This window comes from Rhinatrema bivittatum, chromosome 2, assembly GCF_901001135.1.
Source record: "Rhinatrema bivittatum chromosome 2, aRhiBiv1.1, whole genome shotgun sequence".
NCBI lineage: Eukaryota > Metazoa > Chordata > Amphibia > Gymnophiona > Rhinatrematidae > Rhinatrema > Rhinatrema bivittatum.
In genome coordinates, this window is record NC_042616.1 from 258,365,465 (window position 1) to 258,384,951 (window position 19,487).

Genomic DNA, 19,487 nt, shown 5'->3' on the forward strand with positions numbered 1-19,487 from the left:
CACAACCCCACCTGTATATAGTTAACTATCTCTGTTCTCCCCCCTTTTTTTCCTATCCCCAGTTTTTGCTCCCTTGTTATAATGTAACTTTATGCTTCATCAAATTTTGTCTTTTGTTAATTGATTATGGTTAACTGCTTAGTTCGATGTAAACCGAGTTGATTTGATTTGTATCAAGAAAGTCGGTATATAAAAGTCTTAAATAATAAATAAATAAATAAATAAATAGTTACATTGATAACACATTCATTCAGTGTATCTCAAGCTAATAGATTTGAACAACTATTTGTTTATGGTGATCCAGAAGGCTAAAAGCCATGTGAAATGTTAGCCAGTTATAGTCCTCAATTTAAAAAATTCCCAATTAATATACTAAGAAGGTGATGACAATAAATCAATGGATCAGCGCCAACCACTTAAAAATCATGTTTAATTATTAGATGATTCCATTAATGTCTAGAATTTCTTCAAACGTGGTCCTAGATTCATCAAAATGTGATAATTATCGCATGAATAATGCCTGGGATAAGGAAAAGGGGCATGGCTATGTTAAATTTAGTTACTGCCTCACATAGGTAGTTTATCACGATGCACCTTAAAGTTTTTATGCTTTACTGCTGAGAGAGAGAGAACCTCTTTATAAGGCTTTCATAATAGTCATCTATTTATATCACTATAGGAGGGCCAGCTGGTAACTCGAGGTGAGGATTTGGTGGTGGTCTAAGGTTTTGGGGCCAGTTGTACATGCAGAGTGAGACATACGAACAGCACAGTAGACTTCGGTGAAGATTTGATGTGATTTGGAGTGAGGAAAGTCAAATTTTCACTGAAATTTACTGTGCTATTCGTATGAGTCTACTGTCCTATAACAGTATAAATAGCTCACTACTACTGTATGTGTGCCACCCCAGAGCCCCTCTCTCTCTCTCTCAACACTTCCTTCTCCCTTTCCCTACCCGAAACATAATTTGTGATATTTATTACAAATTGCGTTTCAGCTGTTTCAGGCATATCACATAACTTAACGCCAGGAAAAAAAATGTAGTTATTTCCGGCGTTACACTATCGTGCTCCTCATTTTCATTGATCCTGCCCAAAGCCCTCCCTAATCCCACCCCTTTGAATAAATTTGTAAAATTTGCATTCACTTCGTGATAACTATCCCATGCGTTGTGGTGTTATTGTGTTTATTAGTGCCATAACGCATTTGGATAAATTTCCCAGTTAATTTTAAACACTTTTACAGAATTGGTTAGGATTGTCTGAGTCAACAGAACTTAATCATCCTCAACAAAAACAATCATTTTCTGCTTCCTTTTAATCTTAATGAGTGGATCCTAGTTCTAAATGTAAAAAGACCTTTTCCTAGCTCCTGGTAATGCTTTCTCATAAACTTGTACAGGGTGATAAGAACCCCTTAATGAGAATAGCCCCAGCTGATAACTATTTCTCCTTATATTTTAAAGTGTGGTTAAGTGTGAGTATTAATTGATTGGCCAGAATACTTATGTATTCATAATTATATCTACAATAGAAATCTCTACTAGTATGATAATGACATTAAATACAGGTTATTCTGATAAACTTGTAACAATTGAAACTTTCTTAAGATACATTGGGCTCAATATTCAAAGTGCGTTCAGCACTATTTAACCAGATAAGTGGGACTTATGTAGCTAAGTAGCGGCCACTGAATGTGTCCTATGTTCAACGGCCACTGCTTAGCTGTATAAGTCCATTATATGGCTAAAAGTTAAGTGCACAATAAGTAGGTACATACTGGGCGGATCGGGGGTGGAGCAAGTTAGCCGTATAATTTATATGGCTAACTACCAATATTTGGAGTTAGCCGCATAAGGTTATATCTAAGTTTAGATGCCCCAAAGAGTAGGTCTAAACTTAGCCAGTAGACTAATCCAGCAAAGTACATGCATATACGTGTATATTCATTGGCTTTGCCATGCCCCTGAATAAACATTGTATCTTAGCCGGATAAGTTCTATCCGGGTAAGGGGGTTATTTTCTAAACATTTATTGCGTGCGTTAGGGCCCTAACGCACGCGATAAACCCCTATCGCATGCGAAAAGGGGCTTTTTGCTTGTGATAGGATGTTAATTAGCTGGAGGGGAGGGGGAGGAGTCGGCTGCCGGTGATAATGTGAGGAACATTATCGCCGGCAGTAGCGTGGCAAATAGCACCACCTTTCACGGTGGCGCTATTCGCGCGAAAGGCTGCAGCTGGCCATGGTGGGCCGGCTAAATTGCACTGCTGTGGTGCAAATGGCTACAGCCTTTCGTGGGCCTGTCCCCCCTTCACCCCCGCCCCGTTTTTCGCTGGATTCATCATTCTGCGAAGAATGATGAATCCAGCCTTAAGTCACTTGCACAGCCAGCTCTGAATATCAGGCCCATTGTATGCAAGCTATTATGCATATACTCATCTGTGGGATGTTAAGGAATTAGTCAGCCATATTAAAGACAACTTCAAACAATCTAATCTGCCTTTTAACTAGTGGTATGTGAATTTCTTTACCAGAGATTCACCACATGATCTAATGAATCGGGAATAATTTTGAGGGTTCATGAAAACCTCTTTGATGAAATGCAAATTTTTGAAAAATACAAAGCAGATTTAATTGGTTCTGCCAAACTGCTTCAGCTTTTTCAAAGAACCAACGTTAGTTTTTTAGTTCCATTTCGGATTTTCCATGGAATTGCTGAAGAAAATCAGACATTTACCAGGTACTCAAATTATGATGAAATCAGCCTGGTTTGAGTTTGGCTGCAAATTTTTCACACCTCTCTACTTCCAGGAGTGTCATGTGAAGAGTCTGAACTTGTTTGTAATAATATGGCTATTGACATTATTTATCTAAATATTATTTTAAATGTTGTATTGCTCTGTTTAATTCTAGAGACTACTCAGACATCAAAAGACTGTTGTCCCTTTTAAATGTTCAAGCAAGCAAACAACAGGTAAAGAAAGGACTGTAACCTAGAACCTATGAAACTGGCTTATTTTTGTATGTCTGGTAAAGTTGTCATGCTAAAATGCTTTAATTCATATCGCCATACTATATACAGTAGGGATGTGAATCGTGTCCTCGATCGTCTTAACGATCGATTTCGGCTGGGAGGGGGAGGGAATCGTATTGTTGCCGTTTGGGGGGGTAAAATATCGTGAAAAATCGTGAAAATCGTTAAAAAAATCAAAAAACCGAAAAACCGGCACATTAAAACCCCCTAAAACCCACCCCCGACCCTTTAAATTAAATCCCCCACCCCCAAATAACTTAAATAACCTGCGGGTCCAGCGGCGGTCCGGAACGGCAGCGGTCCGGAACGGGCTCCTGCTCCTGCATCTTGTCGTCTTCGGCCGGCGCCATTTTCCAAAATGGCGCCGAAAAATGGCGGTGGCCATAGACGAAAAAGATTGGACGGCAGGAGGTCCTTCCGGACCCCCGCTGGACTTTTGGCAAGTCTCGTGGGGGTCAGGAGGCCCCCCACAAGCTGGCCAAAAGTTCCTGGAGGTCCAGCGGGGGTCAGGGAGCGATTTCCCGCCGCGAATCGTTTTCGTACGGAAAATGGCGCCGGCAGGAGATCGACTGCAGGAGGTCGTTCAGCGAGGGTTCCGGCGCCTCGCTGAACGACCTCCTGCAGTCGATCTCCTGCCGGCGCCATTTTCCGTACGAAAACGATTCGCGGCGGGAAATCGCTCCCTGACCCCCGCTGGACCTCCAGGAACTTTTGGCCAGCTTGTGGGGGGCCTCCTGACCCCCACGAGACTTGCCAAAAGTCCAGCGGGGGTCCGGAAGGACCTCCTGCCGTCCAATCTTTTTCGTCTATGGCCGCCGCCATTTTTCGGCGCCATTTTGGAAAATGGCGCCGGCCGAAGACGACAAGATGCAGGAGCAGGAGCCCGTTCCGGACCGCTGCCGTTCCGGACCGCCGCTGGACCCGCAGGTTATTTAAGTTATTTGGGGGGGGTTCGGGAGGGTGGGGGATTTAATTTAAAGGGTCGGGGGTGGGTTTTAGGGGGTTTTAGTGTGCCGGCTCATGATTCTAACGATTTATAACGATAAATCGTTAGAATCTGTATTGTATTGTGTTCCATAACGGTTTAAGACGATATTAAAATTATCGGACGATAATTTTAATCGTCCTAAAACGATTCACATCCCTAATATACAGTAAAGCACTAAATAAAACACAGTCAGCATTAGCTATGACTAAAGGAAACACTGAAACAGTGCTAGAACATAATAATTAAGCAAAAATAAGGGTGGGGAGGACGAGCGGTATACTCAATGGAAAATGTCCAAATGCAGAAAGTGTAGCGCTAGGCACATTAGGATCCACAAAGTAACAAAACAATTCAGTCAATTACACAGGATTGTGAAGGCAATTCCACTTTTATTAATAAACGTGTATCAGAAGGAGTTGATTTCTGTCCCCCAACACAGATCGAGTCTGGAGAAGCTGACTGTTTTTCGGATCTACTTTTTTTCAGTACATTGTTATTTACTGTCCCTCCCGATGCAGCCGGAGTGGCAAAACACAATCGAGTTGGGGGACTGAAATCAACTCCTTCTGATACACATTTATTAATAAAAGTGAAATTACCTTCACAATCTTGTGAAATAGACTGAAGTGTCTTGTCACTTTGTGGATCCCAATGTGCCTAGCAGAACATAAGAACTTCCATACTGGGTCAGACCAAGGATCTGTCAAGCCCAGCATCCTGATCCAAAGGTGGCCAATCCAGGTCATGAGTACCTGACAGGATCCCAAATAGTTGATAAATTCCATGCCGCCTACATTCAGGGACAAGTAATGGCTTTCCCCAAGTTTACCTAGTTAATAACGGTTTATGGACTTTTCTTCAGGAAGTTGTCCAAACCTTTTTTAAACCCAGCTTTGCTAACTGTATTTAGAATATCTTCAGGCAATAAATTCGAGAGTTTACTTGTGTGTTGGTGTCCCGGTGTAATAAAAACCAATAAAGAAAAAAAAATAGTATTTTCTTCCATATGTTTTAAATGTGCTACTTAGAAACTTCATGGACTATCCCCTAGTCTTTGTATTTTTTGAAAAAGTCAACAACCAATGTACATTTACCTGTTCTATTTCACTTATGATTTTATAGATCTCTATCATATCTCCCCCCAGCTCTTCAGCCTTTCCTCATAGGGGAAACATTCCATTCCCTTTATAATTTTGGTTAAGAACATAAGAACATGCCATACTGGGTCAGACCAAGGGTCATCAAGCCCAGCATCCTGTTTCCAACAGTGGCCAATTCAGGCCATAAGAATCTGGCAAGTACCCAAAAACTAAGTCTATTCCATGTTACCATTGCTAGTAATAGCAGTGGCTAATTTCTAAGTCAACTTAATTAATAGCAGGTAATGGACTTCTCCTCCAAGCACTTATCCAATCCTTTTTTAAACAGAGCTATACTAACTGCACTAACCACATCCTCTGTTACAAATTCCAGAGTTTAATTGTGTGATGAGTGAAAAAGAACTTTCTCCGATTAGTTTTAAATGTGCCACATGCTAACTTCATGGAGTGCCCCCTAGTCTGTCTATTATCCGAAAGCAAAATAACCGATTCACATCTACCCGTTCTAGACCTCTCATGATTTTAAACACCTCTATCATATCCCCCCTCAGCCGTCTCTTCTCTAAGCTGAAAAGTCCTAACCTCTTTAGTCTTTCCTCATAGGGGAGCTGTTCCATTCCCCTTATCATTTTGGTAGCCCTTCTCTGTATCTTCTCAATCACAATTATATCTTTTTTGAAATGCGGCGACCAGAATTGTACACAGTATTCAAGGTGTGGTCTCACCATGAAGCGATACAGAAGCATTATGACATTTTCTGTTTTATTCACCATTCCCTTTCTAATAATTCCCAACATACTGTTTGCTTTTTTGACTGTTGCAGCACACTGAACTGATGATTTCAATGTGTTATTCACTATGACGCTTAGATCTCTTTCTTGGGTAGTAGCACCTAATATGGAACCTAACATTGTGTAACTATGGCATGGGTTATTTTTCCCTATATCCATCACCTTGCACTTATCCACATTAAATTCCATCTGCCATTTTGATGCCCAATTTTCCAGTCTCACAAGGTCTGCCTGCATTTTATCACAATCTGCTTGTGATTTAACTACTCTGAACAATTTTGTATCATCTGCAAATTTGATTACCTCACTTGTCGTATTTCTTTCCAGATCATTTAAAGATATTTTGAAAAGTAAGGGTCCCAATACAGATCCCTGAGGCACTCCACTGCCCACTCTCTTCCACTGAGAAAATTGTCCATTTAATCCTACTCTATGTTTCCTGTCTTTTAGCCAGTTTGTAATCCACGAAAGGACATCACACCTATCCCATGACTTTTTACTTTTCCTAGAAGCCTCTTATGAGAAACTTTATCAAACTCCTTCTGAAAATCCAAGTCCACTACATCTACCGGTTCACCTTTATCCACATGTTTATTAACTCTTTCAAAAAAGTGATGCAGATTTGTGAGCAAGACTTGCCTTGGGGAAAGCCATGCTGACTTTGTTCCATTAAACCATGTCTTTCTATATGTTCTGTGATCTTGATGTTTAGAACAATTTCTATTATTTTCCCTGGCACTGAAGTCAGGCCAACTGGTCTGTAGTTTCCTGGATCGCCCCTGGCGCCCTTTTTAAATATTGGTGTTACATTAGCTATCCTCCAGTCTTCAGGTACAATGGATGATTTTAACGATAGGTTACAAATTTTTACTAATAGGTCTGAAATTTCATTTTTTAGTTCCTTCAGAACTCTGTGGTGTATACCATCTGGTCCAGGTAATTTACTACTCTTCAGTTTGTCAATCAGGTCTACCACATCTTCTAGGTTCACCGTGATTTGGTTCAGTCCATCTGAATCATTACCCTTGAAAACCTTCTCCAGTACGGGTACCTCTCCAACATCCTCTTCAGTAAACACTAAAGCAAAAAAATCATTTAATCTTTCTCTCTGAACGTATTCTAGGTCAGCTATAGTTTTTTTGAGATGTGGTGACCAGAATTGCACACAGTACTCTTGGTACAATTGCACCATTGAGCATTATAAAGGCATTATTATATTCTGCATTCCTTTCCTAATAGTTGTGATTTTTAAGTTTTCAACTTGGATGCAGACTAGGTGGCATTCAGCTATAGTTCAAGCCAAAATCTCCTCTAGCTTTGTGAGCAGCTGAGTCAGTTACCCTGCAAACTGAATAAAGGTATCTTTTGCAATTGAAAAACCTGAATGCTGCATCTCTTGTTAACTTATCAAGCTATTGTTCTATAGAAAGGTTTGTTTTTATACTTATGTAATATGCATCTGATAAGTATGGTACACATACATTATGAAATGCATGAAAACACTTATAGCCATACCCACTGCAACCTTCTGTGATCATGTACACTGATTGTGCGAGCCTTTACATCTCAATTGTATAACAATATGCCTACTTGTGTTCTTAAGACCAGAATCAGGGACCTCCCATAGTCATCTATAAATTGTCAGCAAATGTCAGAACACAATATCTAATAAAATAAAATAAAGTTATGTTGATATAGGAGGGCTTCACAATTGCATTAGGTCTCCAACCTGCTGTGATCATTGCATTAGGTCTCCAACCTATTGGAAATTTGATGCAAATAGCTGTTCTAGAGTGTTAGCCACTCCCAGCAGGTTGCAGTGCATTTTTGGATTTTCTTGTACACGCACAATGTTTTGACTTTTGTTTTTAAGGATTTTGTTGGGTTTTGCATCTAATTTTAAGTTCACTTGAAAAACATTTACTATCAACAAACCAGAACTCTACAGTGAGTTCTTTTATTGAAATTTGTATGATACTAACAGTAAAGAAACCACTGTTGTCACAAAACTTTGAAATAATTTGACAAAATGCTTAATTCTTATTTGTTACAGCTGAAACACAGTAATTGCATGGAGAGGCCAGCAGTATGATAACTAGGGATGTGAATCGTGTGATCGATCGTCTTACCGATCAATTTTGGCTGAGGGGGGGGGAATCTGATCGTCATGGTTTTTTTGGTTAAAAAAATCATTTTATCGGGGGAGGGGGAGGGCGGGAAAACCGGCACACCAAAACAACCCTAAAACCCACCCAGACCCTTTAAAACAAATCCCCCACCCTCCCGAACCCCCCCCAAAATGTTTTAAATTACCTGGGGTCCAGTGGGGAGGGGGGTCCCGGCGCGATCTCCTGCTCTCGGGTCATGGCTGCGTTAATAGAAATGGCGCCGGTGGCCTTTTGCCCTTACCATGTGACAGGGCAAAGGTAGCGCCGGCGCCATTTTGAATATTGGCGTGCAGGAGGTCGCTCCCGGACCCCCGCTGGACTTTTGGCAAGTCTTGTGGGGGTCAGGAGGCCCCCCAAGCTGGCCAAAAGTCCCTAATGATAACCCTAATGATAACCATTAAGAACTCGGTCATGCTTGGAACAGATAGGAGGCTTAAAAACACTAGAACCCCTGAGACTGGCTTTACCCTAGAACTTATAGTGTATACATGTGTTATAATTAGTGAGGTTTGGGTGGACCCTTGGACACTGTGGCAGCTGACTACACCCACGGGGGGAAGACCCGTGAGGGGCCATAGGTCAGGCTCAGCTCTGGACACACAAACACTGATTATATTTTTATTTAGACAGTTTGAGAAGCCACCAGAGGTGGCAGTAATAAGTAGAAGATGTAGCCCGGCAGGGCTAGTATTCCCCAGGGTGCTGTAGTGGAGAGAACTGAGAAAATGAGTACAATAGAACATTCACAGAGTCCCAAATATGGAGAAGCCCCGAGATAGGGAGAGCTGGCCCTCGAGGAGCGAGTACCAGATCCCTGCGCGCAGAAAGACTCATTGGCAAAGTACTCACACAGCAGTTCCACATAGGAGATGGCACTGGCATGGAGGCAGGCCCTTAAGGAGCGAGTACCTGGTTCCAGGGAGACAGCTCTGAGGAGTGGATGATAATAGTACTCACTGATGGTGTCTGTAGCAAATTCTTCCAAGTAGAAGAGGAGATAGATGCAGGCAGTGGGTCAGGGAACATGGGCCCTCAAGGAGCGAGTACCAGTTACCTGATAGCGACCTGAAAGAAGCAAAAGGGGCCCCGAGGAGCCGATACCCTGTGAGCAGAAAGAGTCCAATGGAAGTTGGAGAGGCAAAGTAGCTGGGTACGAAGAGCGAATCCCATCCGTAAGAATTCCCCCCTGCTAACTCAACGGCTAGCAATAAACTGTAGGCTTAAATATCCGGGCAGCGTGATGTCATCACAGGGGGACGCCCCTGAGGAATGCACCAATGAGGAAATAAGAATGAGGGCTGCGCAGTCCGTGCGCCCTAAGGTACCTGTAGAACATGGCGGGAGGCAATGCTCAAGCTGGTCAGGTGATGCCGGAGAGGACGGCAGGTGGACGCCGCGGCAGCCAGGCATCTGTGAACAGCAGGAGGAGGCGCAAAAAAGGAAAGGTAGGCGGAATGAAGCTGTTGGGAAGCAACGGTCGCAACAACATGTAGTGCCATCATAAATCTAATCATTCATAAATCCTTTCCATCAACAACCTTATAAATACATATTCCACAATTTTGTTTTTATTATTTTACATATATCAAAGTTTAAATGTATTCAAATATACTGTTTACATAATGTTCCTAAATACAATATCCATCATCAAATTACACATATGAACATATCAGAAGGTATGGAGACACATTTACATCCTCCCTTGAATTACCCATATAAACATATCAAAAGATATAAAAGACCATTTCCATCTGTCCTAATCCATTCATGTTCACTTCACCACTCATACATCATCCCATTCATACATCATACATATCTAAAAAACCTCCATCTAAAATCAGAATACACCACCACCTCCCAACAAGGACCCTTGTTTCACCCCACCCGGGCTTCCTCAGGGGATTATTTCTGCACCATTCCCATAAATTCCTGGACCAGTATCTTCTATGAAGCCAAATCTCGTCAGTGCAGTCTGCATTGCTCACATGTAGTCCAAACACCATTCCATATACTCTACAACTAAAACATACGACAATCATTAATAATACCCTTAAATCATTCCTATTAATTATCACTATTCTACAACATATTTTCTACTTACTAACAGGCCGATACAGAAAAACACGTGGGAGAGCTGGCGAGCGCAGGCCACTCTCCTGGGCACGCGATTCAGGAGGGTGGCCTATGCAAATTAGGGCCCGCGGTAAAAGGAGGCGCTAGGGACACTAGTGCATCCCTAGTGCCTCCTTTTTGACAGGAGCGCGGCGGCTGTCAGCGGGTTTGACAGCCGATGCTCAATTTTGCCGGCGTCGGTTCTCAAACCCGCTGACAGCCACGGGTTCGGAAAACGGACGCCAGCATAATTGAGCATCTGTCTTCTGACCCGTGGGCTGATTTTTAATTTTTTTCTTTTTAATTTTTACTTTTTTTTTACTTTTGGGGCTTCCGACATATTATCCCTATGATATTAAGTCGGAGGGTGTACAGAAAAGCAGTTTTATCTGCTTTTCTGTACACTTCCCCGGCGCCAGCAGAAATTAACGTCAGGCTTTGGGCAGGCATTAATTGTTGAAAGTAAAATGTGCGGCTTGGCTGCACATTTTACTTTCTGTATTGCGCGGGAATAACTAATAGGGCCATCAACATGCATTTGCATGTTGCGGCCACTATTAGTTTCCGGGGAGTTGGACGCATGTTTTTGACGCGCTATTACCCCTTACTGTATAAGGGGTAAAGCTAGCGCTTCGAAAACGCGCGTCCAAACCTGGGATAACAGTGCACTCCACTGGAGTGCACTGATACAGTACAGTGCACTCCACTGGAGTGCACTGTACTGTATCTGCCTATAATTGTGCTCCCCACAACTTCATGTCCATATCAATCTTCTATTCGCATAATCCCCTTTTATTTTCCCAACACGGACTCGCTTGAAAAATTCAAAATCATTCCTCATTATATGAATCACAAATAACCCCTCCCCACCCATATTACTAGCCACTTTAAATATACCTACTTCATGTTTATCAATGCACGGTTACTATAATCCACCAATAATAGCACATTTGATAATCATGGACACCCTCATTCACATCAATATGACTTCAACTTCTTCTGCAACCATCCACCATACTTTTCTAAATTCAAAGCACAAATACAACATCAAAATCCCCCAGGATAAACACAATTGTATGTATTCCTCCCATAAAATACTAACCTGGTAATATTCCTACATGCCACCATGAACACTCCTCAAACGCAAATGAAGTATGCTACTTCCGGGCACCACCATCCATACATATCAACATATGCTGCAACTTCCTTAAAAATGAACCTCAACCAATCATCATATACCCGCCCCCTCAATCCTGGATTGTAGGTTTCTGGTTTGTTGATAGTAAATGTTTTTCAAGTGAACTTAAAATTAGATGCAAAAACCAACAAACTCCTTAAAAACAAAAGTCAAAACATTGTGGGGCGGATTTTAAAAGCCCTGCTCGCGTAAATCCGGGCGAATTTACGCGAGCAGGGCCTTGTGCGTCGGCGCGCCTATTTTCCATAGGCCTGCCGGCGCGCACAGAGCCCCGGGACTCGCGTAAGTCCCGGGGTTTTTTGTCAGGGGCGTGTTGGGGGCCAATGGACATGGCGTTTTGGGGGCGGGATGCGGCGTTTCGGGGGCGGGCCCGGGGGCGTGGTTTCAGCCCAGGGTGGTCCGTGGGCGTGGCCATGCCCTCCGGAACTGCCCCCAGGTCATGTCTCGGCGCGCCAGCGGCCCACTGGCGCGCGTGGATTTACTTCTCCCTCCGGGAGGCGTAAATCCATGGACAAAGGTAGGGGGGGGGGGGTGAGATAGGGCCGGGGGGGTGGGTTAGGTAGAGGAAGGGAGGGGAAGGTGAGGGGAGGGCGAAAGAGAGTTTCCTTCGAGGCCGCTCCGATTTCGGAGCGGCCTCGGAGGGAACGGAGGCAGGCTGTGCTGCTTGGCGTGCGCCGGCTGCCCAAAATCGGCAGCCTTGCACGCGCCGATCCAGGATTTTATAAGATACCCGCGGCTACGCGCGTATCTTATAAAATCCAGCGTACTTTTGTTTGCGACTGGTGCGCCAACAAAAGTACGTGAATGCGCATTTTTTTAACATCTACCCCTGTGTGTGTATAAGAAAATCTAAAAATACACTACAAACTGCTGGGAGTGGCTAACAAACTAGAACAGCTGTTTGCATCAAAATATGCAACGATGTTTTAGACTCTATAATTGAAAGAAAAGTTAAGAATTACAGTATTATAATACAAATTAAAATCTTTCACATTTTAACAGCTGTTTTTACATTTTTCAATTCAAAGTACAGTTTCTCTAGAACTGTTACAGGCATATTGTTATACAATTGAGGTTTAAAGGCTTGCACAATCAGTGTACATGATCACAGCAGGTTGTAGTTCCATGACTTTTCATCATTTATGACTGTCAGTGTGTTCATACCCACAATTTAATTCAAGTTGGGCCTATATGTATTATATGATATACAGTAGATATATACCTAAGCTGATCTAATCAGGCCTGTAAGACAACTGCATCATTCTTTTTATAATATAATTGTGTGTACTATGCTTGCACATATCTTTCTTTGTTTTTTCTGCTGTACACATTGCCCTGACTTCAATACCAGTCAGATAGCTGTAATTATCTCACTCAATGCAGAGAGACAAAAAGACCTAATTACAGACTTTACCAAACAAATGCTAAAACCAACAACAGAAATCAGTGTAATCAAGACAGATACAGAAAGAAAGAGAGAAATGGGAGGCTGTGATGTAAGGTTTGAAAACTTTCTGTAATATTGTAACATGCACCTCAAATACAGTATTAGTATACTTCTTTGTTCTCTACTGTACCCACTGGGAAAGTGAACTCCGGACCTTCATCAACCTGGCTGTGTACGTCTTTACATATTTATAAACCAGCTAGACAGTTACAGTCCTTATCAAAAAAACTTTTAGATGTACCCTCAATCAAATTAGCAAGATTAGATTTAACCCGCAAGAGAGCTTTTTCGGTGGCAGGTCCATCCTTGTGGAACTCTTTACCAGATTCCCTCAGACTCATATCATCTGTTCATCAATTCAAGAAATCCTTAAAAACCTATTTGTTTCATAAAGCCTTTAACATTTCTTCTTCAAATTAACCATTAAAATTTCCCTTCATGATGTTTCCATGACCCTTGCTCCTTCTCCCCCCCCCCCCCCTCCATTACCCTAGTTCATATTTAAGCAAGTTATGGCACTTTTGTTCGAAAGGAGCTCATTGTTTATCTGCTGATTCTGTCTTTAGAAATTTGTTTATTTTATTGTTTTTATTCATATTATGTATGTTTTAAACTATAAACCGTTTTGACAAAATTTTTATTTGTACAGGCGGTATACAAACATTTTTAAATAAATAAATGTCATTACTAATAATAAGATTATATGATGAACTTCCATTTCTGGTAATTTTACTCTCTACCCTATTCAGTTTTTGCTCCATATATGTTTACAACATAGAAAAGTGGCACATGCACCAGTAAATATTTCCCTCTTTCCACTCCTCCTGATTCATTTTCTGAGGTAGTTTGACTTCTATCTGCATGCTTTCTATTTCTATTTCTGGCTGTATTTACCTGGCTTAGGAGCCATGAACTGCAATATTTGGCACTTGGATTTTGTTAAGAACAGTCTTTCATCTACTATGCCATAAATTAATAAATAAATAGAAATAAAAATAATTTTGAGCCAGCTTTATAGCACATTTGTATGTTTCTAATAAACCTTTTCCAAATCTCAGAAAATAGAGCAAATTTATCATCTCTGTTTCTCAGCAGAAAGTTAGACACACCCAGAATTTTTTCTGTGTGAGGGAACAATAAGAAGAGATAAAGGAGGAAAAATAACGATGTGGTCCAAAAACACAATAACAATCATTAAAAAAAGTGATCTGTATAGGTAGGAGAGAATCTAAGCCATGAGATACCATAGACTGACACTGACTGTCAGTATAATACAGAAATACATTACAGTACAAGCTCACGTACAGAAAACGTGCACTTGGCAAGTTATAAATGGCTCAATGACAAGCAAACAAAGTGATCTGTAGAGGTAGCATAGAATTTGTCATGAGATATGCCAAGCTGACTCTGAATGTCAGAGTAATGCAGTAAATAATGCGGTATATGCTGCACCTGCACAAAATCATGTAGTTGGAAGTTCTAGGGTGTTTCAGTATTGGCAGAAAAATGGAAAGGAGGAGGGGAGGACAAATTATCAGAAATCAAAGGTCGGCATAAATGGAATAAAGTCATGAACGTCAATCCCACTGTGATAATTTTTATCAGTTGTGCAAATGTTTACATTTCTTGAATGCACAAAAACGTGCACTCGGCAATTCAGAATGGATGGAACACCCAAGGAGTGAGTTGGTGTTTGGGTGCATTTGGGAATTTTATATGCATATGTATCAAAAGAGGATAAATCTCAACTGGGCAAACTGGATAGGCCATTTGGTTTTTATCTGCCATTATTTACTATGTTACTATGTTTTAAATTTTTCTAGTCAAATGAATGGTCTATGGAAATATTAATAGCAGTTTGAGATTAATGACAACTATTTCCTGTTAACTCCCTCACTGGTACTATTTTTTTTAATATGAGTAATTTCACCAAATTTGTTTAGAATTGAGAACCAAGGCCGTCATAGTCTTTTTTTGTTGTTGTAACAATCACTAATTCTAATGGTGTTCCATTGACCAAACTAGATTTTATGTGCATAAATGGGCTTTAGAAAATTCCTATGATATATGTGTAACTCCTTTGAAAATTCACTCTAGTGTCTTTTATTGAGCATTTCAGGTTTATATGTCTTTTTAGTAGAGGTGATTGTTAGACTGCAAGGACAGCAAGACTGTGGTTCTGTGAATTTTAAGGCTGAGTAAAAAAATCAATTTTGGAGCATGATGGAAGATCAGCAGCAGTTTTATTTACATGCTGCTTGTTACAATCAGGATGTTGGCATTATATTGTATAAACTCAATTTGTGAATCTACAACTAATATTCTGTTGTACTGTTTTTGAAGGCATTAGGACAAGATTTAAAGAGCAGGCAAAAAGTAGTGCAAAAATCTTGCTAGTCAATTTATTTGTACAATTTTAAAATAGTGCAACATATGTCCAAGGTTTTCATTTCCTGTAACTTTTGAAAGGGGTAAAAAAAAAAAAAAATCCACAGAAAAACCTATGCAAGTATAATGTGTGAAAAAATGGGAATTTTTCCTAGTTCTTACATATGAACATTAAGGGTAAGAATCACATTTTACAGGCAATTTTGCTTCTTTAATTTTTTTCTGTGGAAATTTACCCATTCCAGAAATTCTAGCAAAAAGATGAACTATATTTCAACTGTCAAAGTATGATGGCACAATAGGGGCAATAGGCAATACAATGTGAAACAAGACAGGGTAATTTTCAAAGTCATTTCCTTCTCTTCCACTACACCAGTCCGCTACACTGATTGGGTTTAACCACCCCACCTTCTAGCAGATGGAGATAGATCACACAGCTTTTTAAGTGACATCACTACTATTTATGTGTGATGTAGGATAGTTAAAGCCAGTGGGCCGGATTTTAAAAGGGTTACGCGCATAAGTTATGTGCATAACCCTCTTAAAAGGCCCCTGCGCGCGCCAAGCCTATTTTGCCTAGGCTCAGTGGCGCGCGTAAGTCCCGGGGCTTTGCAAAGGGGGCGTGTCGGGTGGGCAGCGCGAATTTCGGGGTGGGGCGGGAGGCATGTTGGGGGTGTGACACCGGCCCTGGGGCGTGGTCGAGGCCTCCGGACCAGCCCCTGGGTTGGGTGATGGCCCGCCAGCAGCCTGCTGGCGCTCGCAGATTTACGCCTGCCTCTGGCAAATAGTAGTGTATACTTGTTTTGCTGGGATGATTTTAAAATTATATTCATATGCAAAAGTATGCTTTGAAAATTGGAATAACTTTTATGCACATTTGCTGGCTAAGTTATATACGATGTTACAAAATTACTCCCCATAAGGAGCTATTTTCAGAAGTAATTTACCTGGGAATATGGCTATGTACCAGATAAAAATTGGCTGACTGAAAATGTGTACCCTTTCCTAGGGTAAAAGAATGTGTGGCAACCTATGAGGTGGGGTTAAGTCAGAGGGCAATAATATCAAATAGTTTTGCATTTTCAAAAATACACATGTTTAGAATGTGAAAAGTTCTTCCTTAAAAAGAAGAGACAAATCTTTGAGGGTACATTTTCCCGTGGGAATTTTTAAAGGGAATGTTTGCTCATATTTTCCCTTTGAGAACTGGTACAAAGACCAGATAAAAAGATTGCAGCTACCTGCCAACAGTTGAAAATTATCCCAATAAAGAACAACTTTCAAAGGCATATAGCTATAAAATCCCTGGGCAATTTCAAAATTGCCCCCATAATGTCAGTGTAGGAGGTGGTGGTGGTCTAGATGGTAGGTAGAGAGACTGTAATAGATATTGCAGAATGTGTAATAGAGGGTTAAACCTCTGACTCTCCCCAGTCCCAATTAATCTAGGCTGGATGGTAGAGCACGGTTCTAATACTGGCTGACTTTATTGTAGCAGGAAATAGGCAGGATATCCTATTTTAAATTCCCTAAGAGGTATAGAAAATGGAGAAATCATACAAAAAGTACAACTCTCACCCCATAACTTAAGTCCCATTTCTGGATGTTTAGGGGGACAACTAGGGGAGGTAGTTAGTTCAGTGGAGATGCACAACAAGCAACCCATCAATGGATCAAGAGTTAGGTAAGAAAAAGGATGATTATTTAGACAGGTAAAGCAACTCAAGAGGGACCCATGGATTGGGTCCTGGAGTTCTGTCCATCCTGGCTCTCACATGGAACTTGTATTATCTCCCCCTTAGGGGAAATCCTTGGTGAGTAGCTGCTGCCATGAGACATGTGTTTCAAAGTTGTCATGGCCAGGAATAAAACACAACCATGGATTTTTACTAGTGGATTTGGTGAAAATGTGTAAGAATTAGAACATTTTCAGCCTAACTTTCAAAACTATCCTTTGTTGCAGAAGTGGAAGCACGGAGATCTATGCTATATTTTATAAACTGTGTAATGGGAGCTGCACAGTTTATAAAATAGACTGATTTTCTGTGGTATGTGTGTATGTTATAGTATGCAAATATATTTGTAATGAAGGAATACATATACTTTTTCTCTTCTATTTAAATAAGATTTAAAGAGAGATCACATGTTCTCCTAAAATGGTTATTCTTCCCTTTACAAAAATATCAACAGTGGCTTTAGCTATTCTAGCTGCCCTCAAAATGACAGGAGTCTCTAATTTAATCTTGCATTCATGTGATGTTAGTATTGTATCAGTATGTGAGTATAAAACATCTGCACCCATGTGATACAGTGGGAGTAAGGAAGAAGGTATAAGAAATGATTCCAAGAGCTGGACTTTTGTTTGGGTACTATTGTTGTGGAAATGGACCCTTAGGCCCAGGCAGGGTTGGCACAACTGCAGGGAGGAGCCTCCTGCCAAGTTTAGAGGAGAGTGCTGTCTGGGGCCGTCACAAGTAGCAGGAGAGACATGGCATCAGGAGACTGTGCGGCTGAGCCCAGCCTGTAGGTAAGGGCCATGGACTGCGTATGTGCCCGCACTGAACCAAACACAACAGCTATATCTTCACAAAGTGGTATCAGTGGGCATTTCCCTCCACAAGAAAGGTTGAAAGAGAAGTGATCCTACTTAAAGGTAGCTGGGATCTAGGGAGAGGTTGGCCAAGCCTTATATGATAGGCAGGATTACAGAAGGGGAAGATCCTGGGAGTCCAGAGTTTGTAAGGAAGAAAGTTACTGAAGAGAAGCAGAATCTGAGAAGACCGAAGGGAGAAAAGGAATCTGCTAGAGATGTGGATGAGTGTACCATAAAGATGTCAGAGGAGTGGTAGCCTGCCTGGGAAAATCTAGAGTCAAAGTCTTATCCCACCAAAAATCAGCCAGAGATTCCAGAGAGAGAGAGAAAGAGAGAGAGAGAGAAAGAAAGATGATGTTTTTATCACCCAAAAGGTCCTGGGATGGCCCAAGGTGCATGGGTACTTGCCCTTAAATGCTTACCTTTGTGGAGAGGAGTGTGAGAGAGAAAGTACTGGGGGTTGCGGTGCAGACCCATACCTCGCAGTTGGGAGATTCCTCCCGACACGATGCGCTCACTCCCCGCTGGCATCATGGCTGCGTGCCGCAGCGAGGCACGTGAATCAGCTCAGAAGGCTCCTCCCCTGAAGGGCCCTGCGCCAGTGCAGGAAAATGACTTTTTAACCCGGCGTTTCAGCACCAGCAATGCCTCGGCTACAGGCTTGCTTATACTGGTGCTTTTCATGTGGATTCTACTTTTTTCTTGAGACCCTGACTGACTATTGGATTCTGCTTGCCCGCCGCCTGCCTCCGACCCTGACTGACTATTGGATTCTGCTTGCCCGCCGCCTGCCTCCGACCCTGACTGACTATTGGATTCTGCTTGCCCGCCGCCTGCCTTCGACCCGGACTGACTATTGGATTCTGCTTGCCCGCCGCCTGCCTCCGACCCGGACTGCGTATTGGATTCTGTGTCTTGGCCACTTCGGCCAAACCTCGGTGTGGATCTAACTCAGGTAAGGCTGTTAGACTGTCACGTGGGTCCACTAATCATAACACTGGGATTTATTTTGTACTATGGACTTGTATTACAGTACTGGTGTGCTAGAGTTTTTTGGATTTTGGTTGCCCTACCATCAATTTTAAGTAAAGACTTTATTTTTGACCAGTCTGGGAGTGGAGCGTGTTTTCGTTTTGTGTGATTGGACTGGTGAGGAGAAAGAGCCCCTGAGTTTGAAAAACCCCTAAGAGTCTTTAAAAGACTTTCTTTTCTCCCCGTGTGGAAACTCCATGAGGTCATGAGACTTGCATAATCCGTGGCCCTCCCCTTGTGCCTCAATGCCAAAGAGCTGAATAGGATGGGGGCTACAAAAATATGTTATGTACATTTTAGATGTGAAATAGTTTGAACAATTTGTATGTAATAACCCCGACTTGAACGCAGAGGCAGGTATATTGTAAAGTATGCGCATATACAGTTCTGAAAATACTTAGTTGTGTGCTTACTTGGAATCACCAATTTGCAGATACATCCACCAGTTCACCCAGACCCTCTAGCACTCCATCCTGAAGCCCCACCAGTTCACTCAGACCCTCCCATCCAAAAACTGCAGACAAAAGACAAGTCCAATTTCAATTGAACAAGTCACTTAGGATACCACAATCTGCAACAGGGTAGATACTCAGGAAGGTGTAGAAAAATGAAGAGGGATCTAGCAAAACTTGAG

General features: G+C 41.8%; 1 protein-coding gene across 1 annotated transcript in view; it reads left to right on the top strand.

The window, feature by feature from the left end:
• NEK10 (NIMA related kinase 10) overlaps window positions 1-19,487 on the top strand; it is a 587,606-nt gene that overhangs the window by 14,556 nt on the left and 553,563 nt on the right. The window contains exon 3 of the mRNA XM_029587074.1: window positions 2,916-2,976. Coding sequence (XP_029442934.1) covers window positions 2,916-2,976 — 61 coding nt within the window. The remainder of the gene's footprint in view (window positions 1-2,915; window positions 2,977-19,487) is intronic.